General features: G+C 30.7%; 2 protein-coding genes across 2 annotated transcripts; both read right to left on the reverse strand.

The window, feature by feature from the left end:
* Nucleotides 1–147: 147 nt before the first annotated feature.
* Nucleotides 148–2,765, reverse strand: LOC101262881 (F-box protein At5g39250). Its single transcript, XM_004232123.5, has 2 exons — nucleotides 2,575–2,765; nucleotides 148–1,437 (listed from the first exon to the last, which is right to left on the reverse strand). The coding sequence occupies exon 2, from the start codon at nucleotides 1,264–1,266 to the stop codon at nucleotides 514–516; it is 753 nt and encodes a 250-aa protein (XP_004232171.1). The 5' UTR covers nucleotides 1,267–1,437; nucleotides 2,575–2,765; the 3' UTR covers nucleotides 148–513.
* A 10,280-nt stretch (nucleotides 2,766–13,045) lies between these two features.
* On the reverse strand, nucleotides 13,046–15,556 carry LOC101264288 (UDP-glycosyltransferase 83A1). The gene is made up of 2 exons (XM_004233618.5): nucleotides 14,998–15,556; nucleotides 13,046–14,115 (listed from the first exon to the last, which is right to left on the reverse strand). The coding sequence occupies exons 1-2, from the start codon at nucleotides 15,482–15,484 to the stop codon at nucleotides 13,214–13,216; spliced, it is 1,389 nt and encodes a 462-aa protein (XP_004233666.1). The 5' UTR covers nucleotides 15,485–15,556; the 3' UTR covers nucleotides 13,046–13,213.
* Between the last annotated feature and the right edge of the window lie 541 nt (nucleotides 15,557–16,097).

Genomic DNA, 16,097 nt, shown 5'->3' on the forward strand with positions numbered 1-16,097 from the left:
ATTTGCAGAAATGTTATGGTTCACTACACTTGAACGGGTAAGACAGTAGTTTAAGTCAGTACATAGCTCTTATGTCTAGTCCTCCTATTAAATGGCTTTGAAGGAAATTTGTATTTCAGTTCACAGTATGAAGGAAACATAGAAGAGTCTTAAAACAAGTCTTTTTTCCTCTGGAACAGTAGCCAGATAGTGCTTATTACACAAAATCTAAATCAACTATGATATCTAAGAGAGTCTGCATCAGAGAAGAGACAAAAAGATGAACAGGTTTTGCAGCATAAGTCATAGAAAACTAATACATGAAATGATACACGAGTATCATATTGTGAATTCTTCCAACGACCAAACTAGAACTGTACTTCAGAAAAAATAACTTTAAGTTGGAATTCAGCTTAGTGCACAACTTGAATGATCGTCCACTGTAGCAGCATAACTATGTACAAGTTTTAGCCAAAGTGGACATACTACAACCAGGTGACTGGTCACCCGACGGATATCTGGAAGTCACTGAACTTACTTCCACTCCAGCATGTCTAGAAGCCAAAGGACCTCGTCTTCAGAATTGGCAGCATCGCAGAAATCCATCTCAATCCCGAAAACATCAAGTGCCCCCTCATTACCATGGTCCATGAACAGCAAAGATATCCAAGCCCGAACACCCGATACAAACAAGCACATGGGAGAGGAGAAGTCAAGATAGTCATAAGCTAAAGCCCGATATGCTGTTCGATCTATATAATCAAAAAGGGACTTCTTGATAATGCATGCAACTTTATTTGTATCTTTGCGCCCAACAAGCACAGAGACGCTGACTGTCTGGCACAAAGGAATTGTAAATCTTGGTTCCACAGGTAGAGTCATCTTGTATTCAGGCCCTTCCAAGTGGAACCTAAGCACATCACAGATTCCGGGAGGTGGGATCCAGATTCCCTTCTGAAGAACAGGCCCTGGGACCACATCTGAAAATATTATCTTCTCTTCAGTCCATATGTCAATGTAGAACTCTAAGTCACTGAAGGAAAGTTTAGGAGGGAGAACAGTCCGGCGGTATGGACGTTTATGGAAGTTCTGAAATAGATTATAGTATGTTACAGTGGGAGGTGATGACCGTTTGCAAATAGATGGCCATTTTTTAGAACAAAGACATTTCCAGAAGTAATCATCTCGTGCAATATCTCGCCACTGTTTGCACACTATCATACATGTAGCCAGTTCAATGCCCTCCAGAAATGGGAATACAGCCTTCAGAATTTCTTCACACGCCATCTTGTGCACAACAAGGAAACCAGCTGGAATATATCAGCTTTTCAGCTCTTTATAAAGATTTTGGTAGATCAAAGCAATCAGCTCTCATGCCTTGCAGTTGATGCAATCATACTGCACTTCAGAGAAAGGATAATTCTTCACCTAGCCAATTACTCGGAAGCATGGACTTATCTGCATGCAGAGTACCAATTTAGAGAAAACAGGTTTCCTTATGCAATAAATCAAGAGTAACTGTGAAGATAACCCAAATATCTATGTACACATTTAGACTAACTCATGCTTAGATGACATGAAATTGTGAATAAAGAGAAAATAAACAAAAGTATGCATGTTAGATAAACAAGGAAGCAATAAAGATATGTGAAATGAGAGCCTATGAGGTTAATTACTAAAAATATCTCAAACACTTCTTGACCACCGGGGTCATATATTGTTCTGACCAAATATCTCAAACAAATGAGGTTCAAAGTTCCAACTTAATAAATCTTCAAATATGAAAATAGAACAAAAAACAAAAAACTCGCAACGATATTTCTTCCTACATAGAGATTTGCTTGGAAATAAAACAGACTAGACGCAAAGAGAAGAACAAATCGTTCTTCTGCAACGGTCTACCCAAGGGCAAATTTCAATATTCTTATTTCCTTCATAAGCAATACAAACAAAAGTCTTTGCAGTTTGCTTATTGACCTGTAAAAGAACACTTAAGAGTTATGTAAAGATCACTTATCCAAGTAGCTGTCAGCTTTATGAATACACCAAGGAGATGTTATGGTGTTGGAGGAAACTCAGTGAACTGATCAAAATCCCACAAATACTTGAAGAGGAAAGGCCTCCCCTTTAAGAAAATCACTAAAACAGATTTCAACAATTACCCCCCCAAAAAAAAAATAGCAACACCGGTACATGAAAAAGGACAAAGCATACGCATCCAGAAAATGAGCAAAATAAAGCTAATTCCACCCAACCAACCACCAAAAAGGTATAATTTTTGTCAGCTTTATTTAAGACTGAAAACAAACAAACAAGTAACTTTCTGCGTTAAAAAAGGGAAAAAAAACCAACGGAAAGAAGAAAAAAAAACCTAAATTAGAAAATACAACAAGAGCATTAACAATTCGAACTTGTGAGTCCATCATATGAATCCTCTATATCTATTCCTCTCCATCTGAACCCTTAATTCGAATATAACCCTAAATTAAACCTATGAACTTTTTATTTAGCAATCAGATATGACCAATCAATGGAAATGAACGTCGGAAAAAATCAACAACTGAAACAAAGAAGCAAAAATTATGAGATTATTACCTCTTTAAAGAAACCAGACCGTCATCGGGAAACATTCCCCGGTAATCGTCGCCGGAATCAGAAGAGAAAATGATTAGCAAAATTATTATGCATTTAAGAGAGAGAAATAAAAATTTGTTATTGATGTGTGTCCCAAAAAAACAACTGCGTACCGTTCGGATTGGACCCTGTGGGTCCCATCTTTTCTCGATAACGGTGCAAGAAATGCCAACATTCTTTATATTGTATGCTGCTTATGCACCAGATCGTAGCCCCTTGTGAAGGACCCAACAAGAACGACGACGTTTCGTCGCATCCCACTTTTTGCTTATCACATTTTTGTTATTTTGATTTGACACGAAATATACTCGTTGCCTTTTTATCTTATTTTGACTTTATACAAAAATATATTTTTGAAATGTTGAAACTGAAAAATATTACTCCTTCTGTCACAATTTATATTAGATTTTTCAAATTTTGTGATTCAAATCTATCTTTGATTATAAATTTTTTTTATATTTTTTTGTGATTTATTTGCATAAATTTAATTTTAATGAATTGAAGATTTCAAGAACAAATTTTTAATCAAATTTAAATTATTTGGCTTTTCAAAAATAGGAAAATGAAATATAAATTGAAAAAAGGAATAAAAAAACACTATTTTAAAAACAAATTCAAAATGAAAGTAGAATAAACCAATTCAATTTAATTTGAAAATTTCAATGTTATAATTTTGGCATTCGATTTTTAGAACATTAAATTATCATTATACTAATTTAATTTGGTATGGTTCGATATATTAAAGTTCAATTTTGGTATTCTACGCTATGATAAATGGACAATCATGATTTGTTCAACTTCTACTAATACAATTATTTACCAGAGTATTATGACTTCGACAATTAAAAAAAATCTCAATTATATCATAATAATACATTACACATATAGAAAATATATATCTCTCTCTATCAATTATGTAACTATAAATTTCGTTATATTATTTAGCATTTTGATATATTATTTCTAGATTATTAAATATCATATCGAATACTAAAAAAATTAAAACAAATACCATAAATTATTCAAATATCATAATACGAAATTTATCATATAAAAATTTCATATATACCAAACCATATCCACTCCTACGACCAAACACTATGTTACGTAAAAGGCTCTTGGCAATTATGGCCCATATGGTATATTACTCTCAGCCCAATGTGCTTGAACCAATCATCCCACCTCCACAAAATTGGCTAAACTCTATAATAAATGTAAAATATGACATATTAGACGAACTTAATGTTATTACCTCTTTAATTAATTGTATGTGCTTTATTATTATTTTTAATTTCAATTTATTTATGTGATTGATTTTATATTATGAAATTCTGAAAAAATAAAAAAATAATAAAGTGTTGCCAAATAGTAAACAAACAAATTTTTTTAAAAAACATACTACAAATTGAAGAATGGTTTTTTATTTATATATATACTAGTTGAATTAATTATGAAAATTTAAAATTAATTAATTTGCGTAAAATTGTGTAAGTATAATAAAGGGATTGTTTTAGAAAAATAAGTGGGGAAAATTTTAGCATCGCAACATTAAAAGGGAAAGGAAAATGAATTAAAAGAAACAAAAGAAGAGAGGAAAAGGTACAAAACGACAAATGAAAAAAAAAAAGGTAAAAAAAGAACAATTGTGCTTGCGGGACAAAGCAAGTGGGGTAATTAAATTGATTAAACCAAAAAAAAAACATCATTTATTAAATGATATAAAATATAATTATATAAGCTATTGAATTCACCTGAAATTTTATTATCGATAATCAAAATGAACCGTAATAAAGATGTGAAAAAACCTACTATATTTTCTGATTTATAATTATTATGGAAACATGTATTATTATACTATGACGACAATGGTTTGATATATAAATTTTTTTTAGGTGTATTGAATGTGATAATATAACAAGATTAAAAATGTCGACTGAAGTAAAGTGATATATATTATATAGGCATAATACATATATTAAATTTTAAACTTGGCTTTAAATTTTAACTTTGACCTTCAACTTTCATAATGCACAAATAGACATTTTAACTATTCAATTTTTAAATAAATAAATACATGAGTCTTACATGACACAATACACGTAGGACAAAAAATGACATGTAGGATGACACGTATGACATATGTGTCTATTTGTTCAACTTTATGCAAATTTAAGTGTCTATTTGTGCATATCCAAAGTTGAAGAACATAAATGTGATTTAAAACCAAGTTAAAGGATGTATTATGCCTATATATATATATATACACACTACTACAGAGAAGGACGCACGAGAAATATTTTTAATTTATAAAGGAAAATAATATTTTAATACTTGCATAAATATTTTATTTATAACTGATCAGCTTTTAAAAATAATTTTTGTAATAGCAAATATAAAGGAGCTAGCTCTTATACACAATGCCGACCAAAAAACAAAAGGAATAAAGCAGACAAGTGAAACACATGGTGACTCGTAAATATAGCTGCTGCTGATGTTGATGTATTCAGTTGACAATACATGATACTCATAAATTTTACGTATTTACGGTACAATTTTTTTACAAATATATATTATGTTATCATACTTACCTAATAAAAACGATAATTTTTTACAAAATTCATTAGTGTCAGTGTATGCCCTTATAAATTCTAATAAAATTAGACAATGCATAAGTTAAATTTCACCAATGTGTCTTTATCAAATAGTTGTACATTATAAACCTTTCATGAGATGCGCGCTCATTGTCACTGTTATATCAAAAGAAACAAAATTCAAAATCACATTCGATAGAAGGGACCTGAATATATAGATCTATTATTATCATTTTTATAATTAGGGACAGAGATAAAATTTTGTATACGATAATAAAAGGGCAACTTTCACATATAGCAAACAAAAAATTTATATTTATATGCTATAACAAATTTTGCATAATTGCGCTCCATAGTAAACATAAAATTGTATAATTCGCTATACTTATACAATTGTATAATTCACTGGCCTAAATTGTATAATTCGCTGGCCTATTTCGCTGCAATTGTATAAATTGCTATCCTATTTCACTGCAATTGTATAATTCGCTGCCTATTTCGCTGCAGTATTTTTATTAAATTTGTTTTGCATACAATTGAATCGAATTAAAATGTATGTATATTGCATAATTATAAGTGTATAGCAAGAAGATATATGTTTTTCTCTCGCTTTATACAAAAACAGAAACACAATATATACACTTCTATTGTATAAAGCTAGAGAATATTGTATTTCACTGCAATTGTATAATTTATTGGCCTTTTTCTCTGCAATATTTTTATAAAATTTGCATTTGTCTACAATTAAATTGAACTGAAATGTTTGTAAATTGTATAATTAAGTGTATAACACGAAAATATATGTTTTTGCATGTGTATATTCAATTTTCTCTCGCTTTATACAAAACAGAAACAGATTTTCTGCATTCTGTGTATAAAGCGAGAGTGGCGAGTGAGAACGGGAGAGTGGCGAGCGAGATTTTTGGAAAAGAGGCGTCTGACAAACTTTGACTAACGTTTGCTATGGAGCACAATTAAATCAAACCCTATCTAATCCATTTATTTTAGATTATTAATTTACTATTATATATAATTTTCCTATAATAAAATTCAATAAATAACATTAGCACTAAATTAATACTGAAATTCAATATTTTTAAAAGAGAGTTTGAGTTGGAAAAAGACAACTTTAATTCACAAGTTCGTGATATATATTAGTACCATTAATTGAAATTACAGGTAAATTAATTATTTAATATTAGATGAAAGCAGGAGCATTAGTCACACGTGGCTTACATGCGGTATATAGATAGCTAGGTAATCACATGCCCACATGTGACTAAATTGAAATAATTTGTGACTTTTTAAAAACTTATGATCATATTTCTATTAGCCATATTAACGAAATTTTATTTATTTGTTTGATATAAATATGGAGTGCGCGAATAGTTTAGAGTTAGTTAAAATAATATTTATTTTGTGGTGTGAGGCATAGGAAGAATGAAGGAAATAGAGCAGAGGAGCATGCAGGGAATGTGCAGAACAAGCTGTACATTTCATGCTGCTTCACTGTCTATACATTGTCACATGCCCCCTCTCTCTCAACACTTTTATTTCTCTCTTGTATTTGCCCTCTAACCCTTAGCATGTGCAATATCCCATGTGATTTGGCCCACTTCAATGTGACACGAGCCGGTTTAGAGGAGAGTTCTCGTGTTTATGGACTCAATAATTTTTATTAAAATTAGTATCTTATTATATTACGATCGTTATAAAAATTTATAAACGAATTCGAACTAAGAGACGAAAGCCTTTGATTTTCCTCATGTAAATGGTCACATTTGATGTACATTTTTTTTAGGCTTTGCTGGCCCCATATACACATTCACATGCGCCCTTACACAACTGGCTAACTAACTTTTCTTCCCTATTCAATGACTTTCTTGCCCTCCTTTCTTATCTTTGCTTCACCTTTTCTTTTTTAGTCCTTCAAAAAAAGTACTCTCTTGTCTACCTTAATTTTGGATTATTCTCTATGAAAATAATTCAATAACGGCCCCCTTTTCGATCTATCTAATTAACATGGTCAAGTTTAACGTCACCATAATCTTACACTTAATAATGCATCGGTTGTCATTACATATATAAGAATATTTATGTTATGATATTTTCACACTTCATCTTTCATTAAATATTAATTGCGAAAAAATTGACTGAAGAGGAAAAAATATCTAATAAAAATGATTTGTGTGGAAGAAGAAAAAGGGAAAGAGTGACTAAAAAGAGAGTGTGTTACAAAGAGAATATACCAAATAATAAAATGACTTGAGAGGAGGGAAAAAGGATAACCTTTATTTGGACACTTGTTGAGGGTAATTTGGGTAACAAAAATAGAAGGTCCCGTCATTTCACATGTGATCTAAGCCAGCTTTCTCTGGCAAAGCCTTGTCCTCTAAATTTCTTGTCAACTTGAATAAATATTATTTTACCCTAATAATTAATTACGTAACCAAATTGGTTTATTTTTCTCACCAGAGAGGATTATTGATAATGTGGCTAGATTTTTTCCATTTTTAATAAAAGATATCGTCATATCGATTTAACTATGTACTATTCGTGTAGAAAACACTCTCTGATATTTAATTGATGGTAGATAGATACTCAATTAGGATGCGAAGAACTAAAAATATGTTCTTCTCTTGAGTTTGTTAATTTAGCTCGAAATCATACTCATTAAAAAAAGTTGACAAAATTAATGTCTTTACCCTAATTAGCGCAGCCAGAAAGTTCATTCTTATCATGAATGTACTCGACATAAATATCAAATCAGAAATTGTAAACATATTAAATGTATGTAAATACTAATACTTTTTAGTATTTCAGAATATAGTATCACGAAATCGAAATACTTATTTCACATGAATTAAAATAACAAGTCGTGGAGTTGGGACCTATTCTCACTTCTCATTATTATAGAGAACCCAAATGTCATGGTTCATCAGAAGAAGATAAAAAGGTGCCCATAAATGAACAGAACCATTAGTTTTTTTTTTCGAGACCTTTTTATTACATGTAAAAATATAACAATGGGAAATTACACAACCTACAGTTTTAATTTGTTAGTTTGGCTTTTACAAGTCCATGTAATTTGAATACTCTCGACTCTCGAGCCGTGACAGAGTCAAGAGTTTAACGAAGAGTGTACGATTATTTTCAGTAGTAACAAAATTTGTACGAATCACGTGTGGTACAATTTCTTTTCAATAATTATAGGATACAATAAATTGAATTGTGCATGGCCAATAAGCCTAAATTCATGTGAGCTTATTAATGAACGCTTCTCTGGCAAGAAATGATTTTTGCTAAAGCCATTTATTATTTTTGGCTCGTGCTTTCTCTAGATCGTTGAGGAAATAATTAAGAAATTAATTGATGTCGACTTTTATTTCAATAATTCTGATACAGTTGCTATCTCAAAATTTATAATTAATGGTTTTATTTAATTCTATCACGTCGATTAAACGGTTGCAAATAGCATACGTCCAAAAAATTTGTTGGAAATATTTTAGTGGAGCAATTTGACAGTTATAACTATAGTATCTTATTATGATGTCATATATTTTCTTGTTATTTATTCTTTAAAAAAACTGTCCTTTTTATTTTTAACAGTAATAACAACTAACATGCAGAACAAAAATTGAACTAAAATGACATTTAATAAATTTTTGTGTTGATTTTACAAGTACATTGCAATCTCTCCATTTCTTCTAATAGATTTGATGATGTTTAAGGCTTTACATATCAAATTATCAATTAAATAAAGCATTTGATAGCATTACTTGATGACTCTAGAATTGAAGAAGCCATTTCCATGACATTTTTACTTTCAGTCATGTTCTATTTATCGAAAGTCAGTTTGACTAATTTTTAAAGTTAAATTAGATTACATTCATTTCATGTTTAAAATAAAATTTTAGATATTAAAAATTATATGAAAAGTGTTATAAATTGTATTTTTTTTCATATTAATAATGAAAAATGCATCTTAAACTATTAGTCAAATTTTATATAGTTTGACTCGTAAAAAAAAAAAACTAACGTGTTGTATTTTAGGTGTTTTGATAATCCTCACCGATATAGAGACTCGGACCATGGCAAAGTACTGTCGTCCAGTTTCAAAATGGTGTAAAGTTATAAAATTGTCTTGTCAGTGTACTTCGCCAATAAGAATAGACGAGGTTGTTTGTCCAGTGATAAAAAATTAATCTTGATTGATACGTTCAAAGGAACAAACAATTTTATGATTCATTCATTCAAAGTAAGAGAGTAAGTCTTTCCAAGAAGCCAAGTTTCAAAATACAATATTCAACAAGGACCTGATCAACTGAAGAAGTGTTATCTGCGTATGTTGTTGTTTTTGAATATTTGTAGTGTACTAAACTTTTTGGATTCATTTCAGAAACATTTCAAATCTTTGTACGAGCGAGTGTAAGAAAATTGTTAGAGTTAACTTTGTGTCTTACTATTTGAATTCTATATTAATTAGTAATAGTTAATATAGTGGGCAATGAATGCATTGCTTTGGCTCAGTAAGTAATAGGTGTATTACTTAGTGTGATATTAAGAGTTTAATCTAATTTATGTACTTAAAATATGTATTCACTTTTACTTGCACTTTTGCTTGAAGATTAGTAAAGACAGTTGAAAATCTTATTTGACCAGTTGTGATTTTATTCCTTTGAGCAAGGAATTTCCACGTAAAATCTTTTGTATTTATTTACTGAGTTATTTACTTGCTACATGTTAACTCCACCAAAAAACTTAATTTTGTAATTACTAGTAATCGCGCATATTCTATCACTATAACACTAAAAATGAGAGGAGGAAGTAATTAACTATCTTTATCTCTTCCTTAAATAAGTAAGTAATTAGTTAATTAGTGGATATATTACCTTCGTTAAGAGTAGTAATTAAAGTTGAAATAAAAATAAAATAAAATATACATCAAGATATTTATGTGATAAAGTTTGAATATGCTAGGATTTAATAAAGATTTTAATAGTTATATATTTTATGAAATTTATTTTATTAAAAAAGTAGAGATTGTGGCCAAAGAATTTTTCCTTAAAGTATTCAATTTATTAGGGGTATAAATTATTATTTTTTGTTAAAATAAATATGGAATTTAAATATAATTTAATTAAATAAGAAAGAGCGACTACCAAAAAGTGGTATTTGTGTAATTTACTGGCGAAGGAGTGGTAATAATGAAAGCTTCCATTACTTAAACCCCCAAAACGCGTTGTTCTCTCCGTTATAGTATCACGGAACAGATTTAACGATTATCTCCCTCCGTTCCACCGGAAACTCAAATTCTTCTTCTCTAAGAAAGCAATTCCGATGGGTTCTCGTTCAAAATTAAGCCCCAGTAGCTTATCGATGAGAAGAACAAGAAGATCTACCCCTCACAAAAAAACATGCAAATCTCAAAATCTTGTTGACGTTGACGGCGGTTCCGTTTCTGAAAAATTGGAGGCTCTGAAGCAGTTAATCCCAGCCAACTATGGTGAAATCAAAGCGGACCAGTTGTTCAAAGAAACTGCTGATTACATTGTTCTTCTCAGAACTCAGGTCTTCGTTTTACAGAAACTCGTCGATTTTTATGGATCAAATACCGATCAAAATCCTGTATAGTACATAGCAGTTTTACCACTGAAAAACAGAAAGCAAAAAAGAAAAAAAAATTGCTTCAATTTTCTTCTTTCTTTTTTCTTTTTTTCCGTCTCGAGTTAAATTATTTTTCTCTTTTAATTAGATTCAAGCTATGTATGGGTTAGATGTGTTACTGAATTTCAGGATTAAATAGCTATTACTAGTATATCACAAAATTCTTAATTAACTTTCTATATTAGTTCAATTTTTAACATTTTGTTACCATTCAGTATTCAGCTCTGTAATAGGGGCAAATTATGAATATCCAAAGATTTGCATTGTTGTTTAGACGTTAATAGTATACTAATTTAGTAATTATACCTTATAGTTTTTTTAAAAAAAATACACACACAGAGCTAACTTTTAATTTGTCAATTTAGATTTATGGAGAAATTATTTGTCTTTTTGTTATATATAGAATGCAAACAAAAAATCTGAAGTCTTTCCATCAGAAGCCATGCCTTAGCTTCAGACCTCTGCTCACTGAATGTGAGATCAGCTAACTCTGTACCAATTTGATGAATTCAATATGTTATTATCGAAATTACTAAATTCAATTGATACGATAGACTAAGTTGAGGAATTAAATTAGAGTGCTATAATAATAATAATAATATAAAGACAATGTGGTACCGGAAAATATGGCGGAAGTGGGGTGTAATTTTCTGAGTTTTTTCACATGATATCTCAGTGAAACAGACAGTTCTGCTCTTTCATGTTATGGCCTCACATGCTATGTTATGGACATCAGTGACAACTAGTAATACGAACGCTTTAAGGAACATGTGCACAACTCAACAATACCTACAAATTTATTTTTATTTTTTTAAAAAAACAAACAAAATAGCAAGTGCAATTTTGGATTTCTTCAAGGAAATTTAACTAGAAGAACCTAGTAACAAGACATATTGTGATTCTTAAAATAGAATCGGCATACACTCTATCCTTTTAGATCTCACGTTGCGTTCGAATCTAGACTGTATAAATAAAAGTAGAAAAGACAATCATTTTTACCGGCCAGGATTATATATTGTCTTCTTTTCTTTTTTTTTTTACTTTTTTGAAGTTATGGAAGAGCAATAGCGAGAACAGAGAACACATAATTGGAACCTTTTTTTCTTTTTATTTTATATATACATTATTATTATTATTATTATATATTTTTTCAATTTATTTATTTTTTTATCTTCTGGAACAAGGGGACCAAGTAGGTTCTTTTCTCAAAAAAAATACCATAATGTTTTGTTTGATGAATTTGCAAACGTACCGTACCGATTCAAGAAGAAGCGTGTTAGTATGGAGTTGATTCAAAGCTCTTGAGTCTTGTGTCATCACCCGTCACTTTGTCATTCAAGCTTGATACAATATTAAGGAGGAGTAATTTAAATTAATGAAGAGATTTACGGAAAACTTTAGAATTGTATAGATATTTTTTGAAAAGCTGACTAACTTGTAAATAAGTAAAGACTAATATAACAATTTTTATTTACATTTTAACACTTAAAATTATTATGTAAATAAAAGGACTTTCACTTGCAAAATCTGTTAGGATCGAATCCACATACACACTTGATGAATGAAGAACACAAGAATTTTCTAGAGAGAGATGAGAGATCTAGAAAGAGAAAGAGAGAAATCAATTTTTCGTGGTAACACCCGTAAGTACGGTAAGGTATATATAAATAATTTAAAATATTTTTTATTATAGAGAATAAATGAAGAATGAATAATACAGCCTAAAATCAGACTCCACGACCTAACAAAATAGTGAATTGGATGGTGTCTAAGAGGAATTGGAAATAGTGAGGGAGAATGTGGTTTGGTGTGTAAGAGGAATTAGTGCAACTCTAAGTTTATGACACTTCTTTGAAAGGTCAGACTTGACATAATATTAGTAAAATATATAAAAAAAATATTCTTAAACTATGAGAAATGAATAAAATGTAGTGAAATTGACTTGATCATAAATACTTTAATCCCCGTAATAAATGATTATCTAAGGCAAATGAGGGCTTTAGGACTAGTATGCCTAACATTTTCTAAATATTTTTGGATTGAATGATCAATTTTTTTTATTTTTTTTGCATATTTATATTTTAATTGAATGATCAATTTTATTATTATTATTGTTGTTATTGTTATTATTTTAGAGTATTAAGAGATTTTCTCACATGATTAAAAGTAACTGGTTGATGTAACTTCTTTAAGCTTGAGACATATCACAGAAATGAAAATTTATCATGGGACATTGATTGAACGAGAAACTAAAGAAAATAAAAAAGTTCACATGTTAAACAAGTAGTAAAAATCGTCCATATTGTATTTTTTGAGAGTTATGCATATGCTGATTTTCCCAATTAAATTGAACCTCTTTGAGTCTTGATCCATTCAATAAATTTACCAAATATCTTATTGGAATTTCCTCCTTTATTGACACTTGAATTAACCTTTGCTTGAAGATCTAAAGCCCTTTCTTTAAATGTTACATCTCCAAATAACTTATCCATCTTATTCTGAATTTCTTCCTTTCCAATAACTCCGAATTCATTTTTGTTAAATCCCAATCCGACTTTCCAAACATCACAAATATAACTTTGATTGAATAATTGGTCAGCAAAATAAGGCCAACACAAGAAAGGTACCCCATTGCTTACACTCTCGACAGTCGAATTCCATCCACAGTGACTCAAAAAACAAGCAATAGAAGGATGTGCTAGCACTTTTTGTTGAGGTGCCCATTTCACTATATGGCCTCTAGAACCTACTCTGTCTTTGAAACCTTTGGGGTAAGCGCAATCGTCCCCATCCAAAATTAGGTCTTCCCGAACCACCCATAGGAATGGTCGTTTGGATGATTCTAACCCGATTGCCAGCTCCTGGAATTGAGTTAAGTCCAAGATTGTAAAGCTACCAAACGCTACGTATATGACGGAGTTATGTGGCTGTTGATCAAGCCATTTTAGAGAATTCGAGTCTTGGGGCCAGAAATGCCCTGCTGATGATCCTAATCTGTTGCTTGCCAAAAGAGGTCCTATTGGTGACACCTGAGGGAACATGGCAAATGCTGCAGGCTCCAGTTCCTTTGCTGAGTTACAAATGATCCAATCTGCGAATTTCACTTTTTCGTTGTTGTCTGCTACAAGATCCATTATCATTTTCCTCATTGCTGGATCAGGGAATGTAGCCCATGAAAAGTCTGATGGATTCATGATGGGCATGTTTGGTGATAACTTAATCCCCTCTGCCTTCAATATAGATCCTGAAATGCAAATTTTGTTAGAAATCTACAGCATCATACAAACCTATACATGTCTAATTATTCAAACATTAATTTTCTACAACTCATTTTTAATATACCGCCTTTGTTGGAATTTAAAAGGTGTGCATGAGAAATAAAGGGAGTTGCGATTTTTATGAAATGTTGTAACTTTTATGAAAAATTACAACTTCTATGAAAAGCTGTGACTTTAATAAAATGTTTGTGACCTTTTTGGAAAGACACAAAGAACTTTTTCACACTACCCTTTTTCTATAAATTGAGGGATTTCTTCTCATTTTTTTTAGTTAAAATCAATTTTTTTTGGACTTCTACTACTTCTAAATCTAGTATTCTAAGTATATTTTACTGCCGCTGAGTGACTCGCTGACACCAACGTTTGGGTATCACTACACTGGTGATTGAAATCATTTTATCCAGAGAGGACATATTCCTAATCAAACTTCGGATACTAGAGGCGAATAATTTCCTTAAGGGGAAACTGTGCATTCAGTGGACTTGATCTTCTTTTTTTGTTTTTCCAGATTCTGGTATGTGTTACAGATTTTAGATTTGTGAATTAATTTTTGTTCTTTTGTTTTTCACTGATTCACTAAGCTTTGGTAACTTTGTGTTTCTACAAAGTCTGTTGCAATCAGTAAGATTCTTTAAACACAACTTTCTTTAAGAAAAAATATTTCATATTTTTTTTCTAATCTGTTTGTGATTCTAGCTTCTCTACTAGTTTTAATTTTCATTTTCGTGAAAATGTTTTTAAACTTATCTTACTAATAAAACATGAATGAACAACCTTTTCTAACTACAAATGCTTAGGTATTAAAGTGCAATGAAAAAACTTAAAAAATGGTACAAACATGAGCTCACCATCTTTGTCTATGATTCCATCATCGATGAGTTTTGAGACGCTAAATAAAGAGGCTAGCGTAGCAGCAGCAGCAGGCCAGAATGCAACGCTTCTAATGTTCAATTTGTCAGCTACTTCTAATGCCCATCCCATATTCTCATCAGCTACAACACATGAAACTTGTGATTCATTACTATTAATCATATGAATGACTTCCATAAGTTTCCCAGGCATAGCTTCATTTATTGATTCTGTCAACTTTTTAAGGTCTGTTCTGTCTTCATGAGGTTCTAATCCATCTGGAATTGAAATTAAACTTATCTTATCCTCTACGTCGTCGTTTTCAGATAATGACTTGATCACTCTTTTGTGATTGAATTCAGAGTTAACAAAAGTGATTTTGCAACCAAGCTCTTTGATTAACCATAAGGAAAGTTCCATTAATGGAAGAACATGACCTTGTGCTGGATAAGGTATAGCTACAATATGTGGAATAAATTGCACCATTTTTTTGATTTTGTTCTTTCCTTAATTCTCTGCAGATATTAAACATCTAACTAGTTGGTGCTTATATAAGGGACCCTAGAATCAACAAATATGTATTTTTTTAAATAGAATTCAAGTTTATATTACAACAATAATATATTCAGTGTAATCCAACAAAGCAGGTTTATCCCTACAATCATCAGCTCAAGGGAAAAATAAAATACAACATACTAATCTGCTACCCTTACCCGTGCCCTTCACAACCTCTTACTATGTTCATGTCTCCCGTAAACTAAAATTACATCATATACAATCTAATCACTTTTTTTTAATACTTCTTCGATCTGCCTGTACCCGTCTCGAAACTATCCATAAAATAATGTAACATGTTATAGTAAGTAATTCACTGTGTGCTTTATTTTTTAAGTTACTGATTCAACATTTTATGAATTATGGAGGTCACATAACTCGGAGTTCTGACCTTATCATCAAATTCATAGCTCATTTTAGTTATTGATACGTTCGCTCAAGTATTTATACATAATTGTTGAATTTCCTGATACAAATACATATGGTACTTTAAGCAAAAGCTATTGCATCTACCTCCATCCCTGCACGTATATGTTACGTTACT

Source organism: Solanum lycopersicum, chromosome 2 (assembly GCF_036512215.1).
Source record: "Solanum lycopersicum chromosome 2, SLM_r2.1".
NCBI classification, from domain to species: Eukaryota; Viridiplantae; Streptophyta; class Magnoliopsida; order Solanales; family Solanaceae; genus Solanum; species Solanum lycopersicum.

Coding starts and splice junctions, on each gene's coding strand:
- LOC101262881 (XM_004232123.5), bottom strand. CDS start 1,266: ATGGCGTGTGAAGAAATTCTGAAGGCTGTATTCCCATTTCTGGAGGGC.
- LOC101264288 (XM_004233618.5), bottom strand. CDS start 15,484: ATGGTGCAATTTATTCCACATATTGTAGCTATACCTTATCCAGCACAA. Junction 14,116..14,997: donor TGGAATCATAGACAAAGATG/GTGAGCTCATGT, acceptor TTTGCATTTCAG/GATCTATATTGAAGGCAGAG.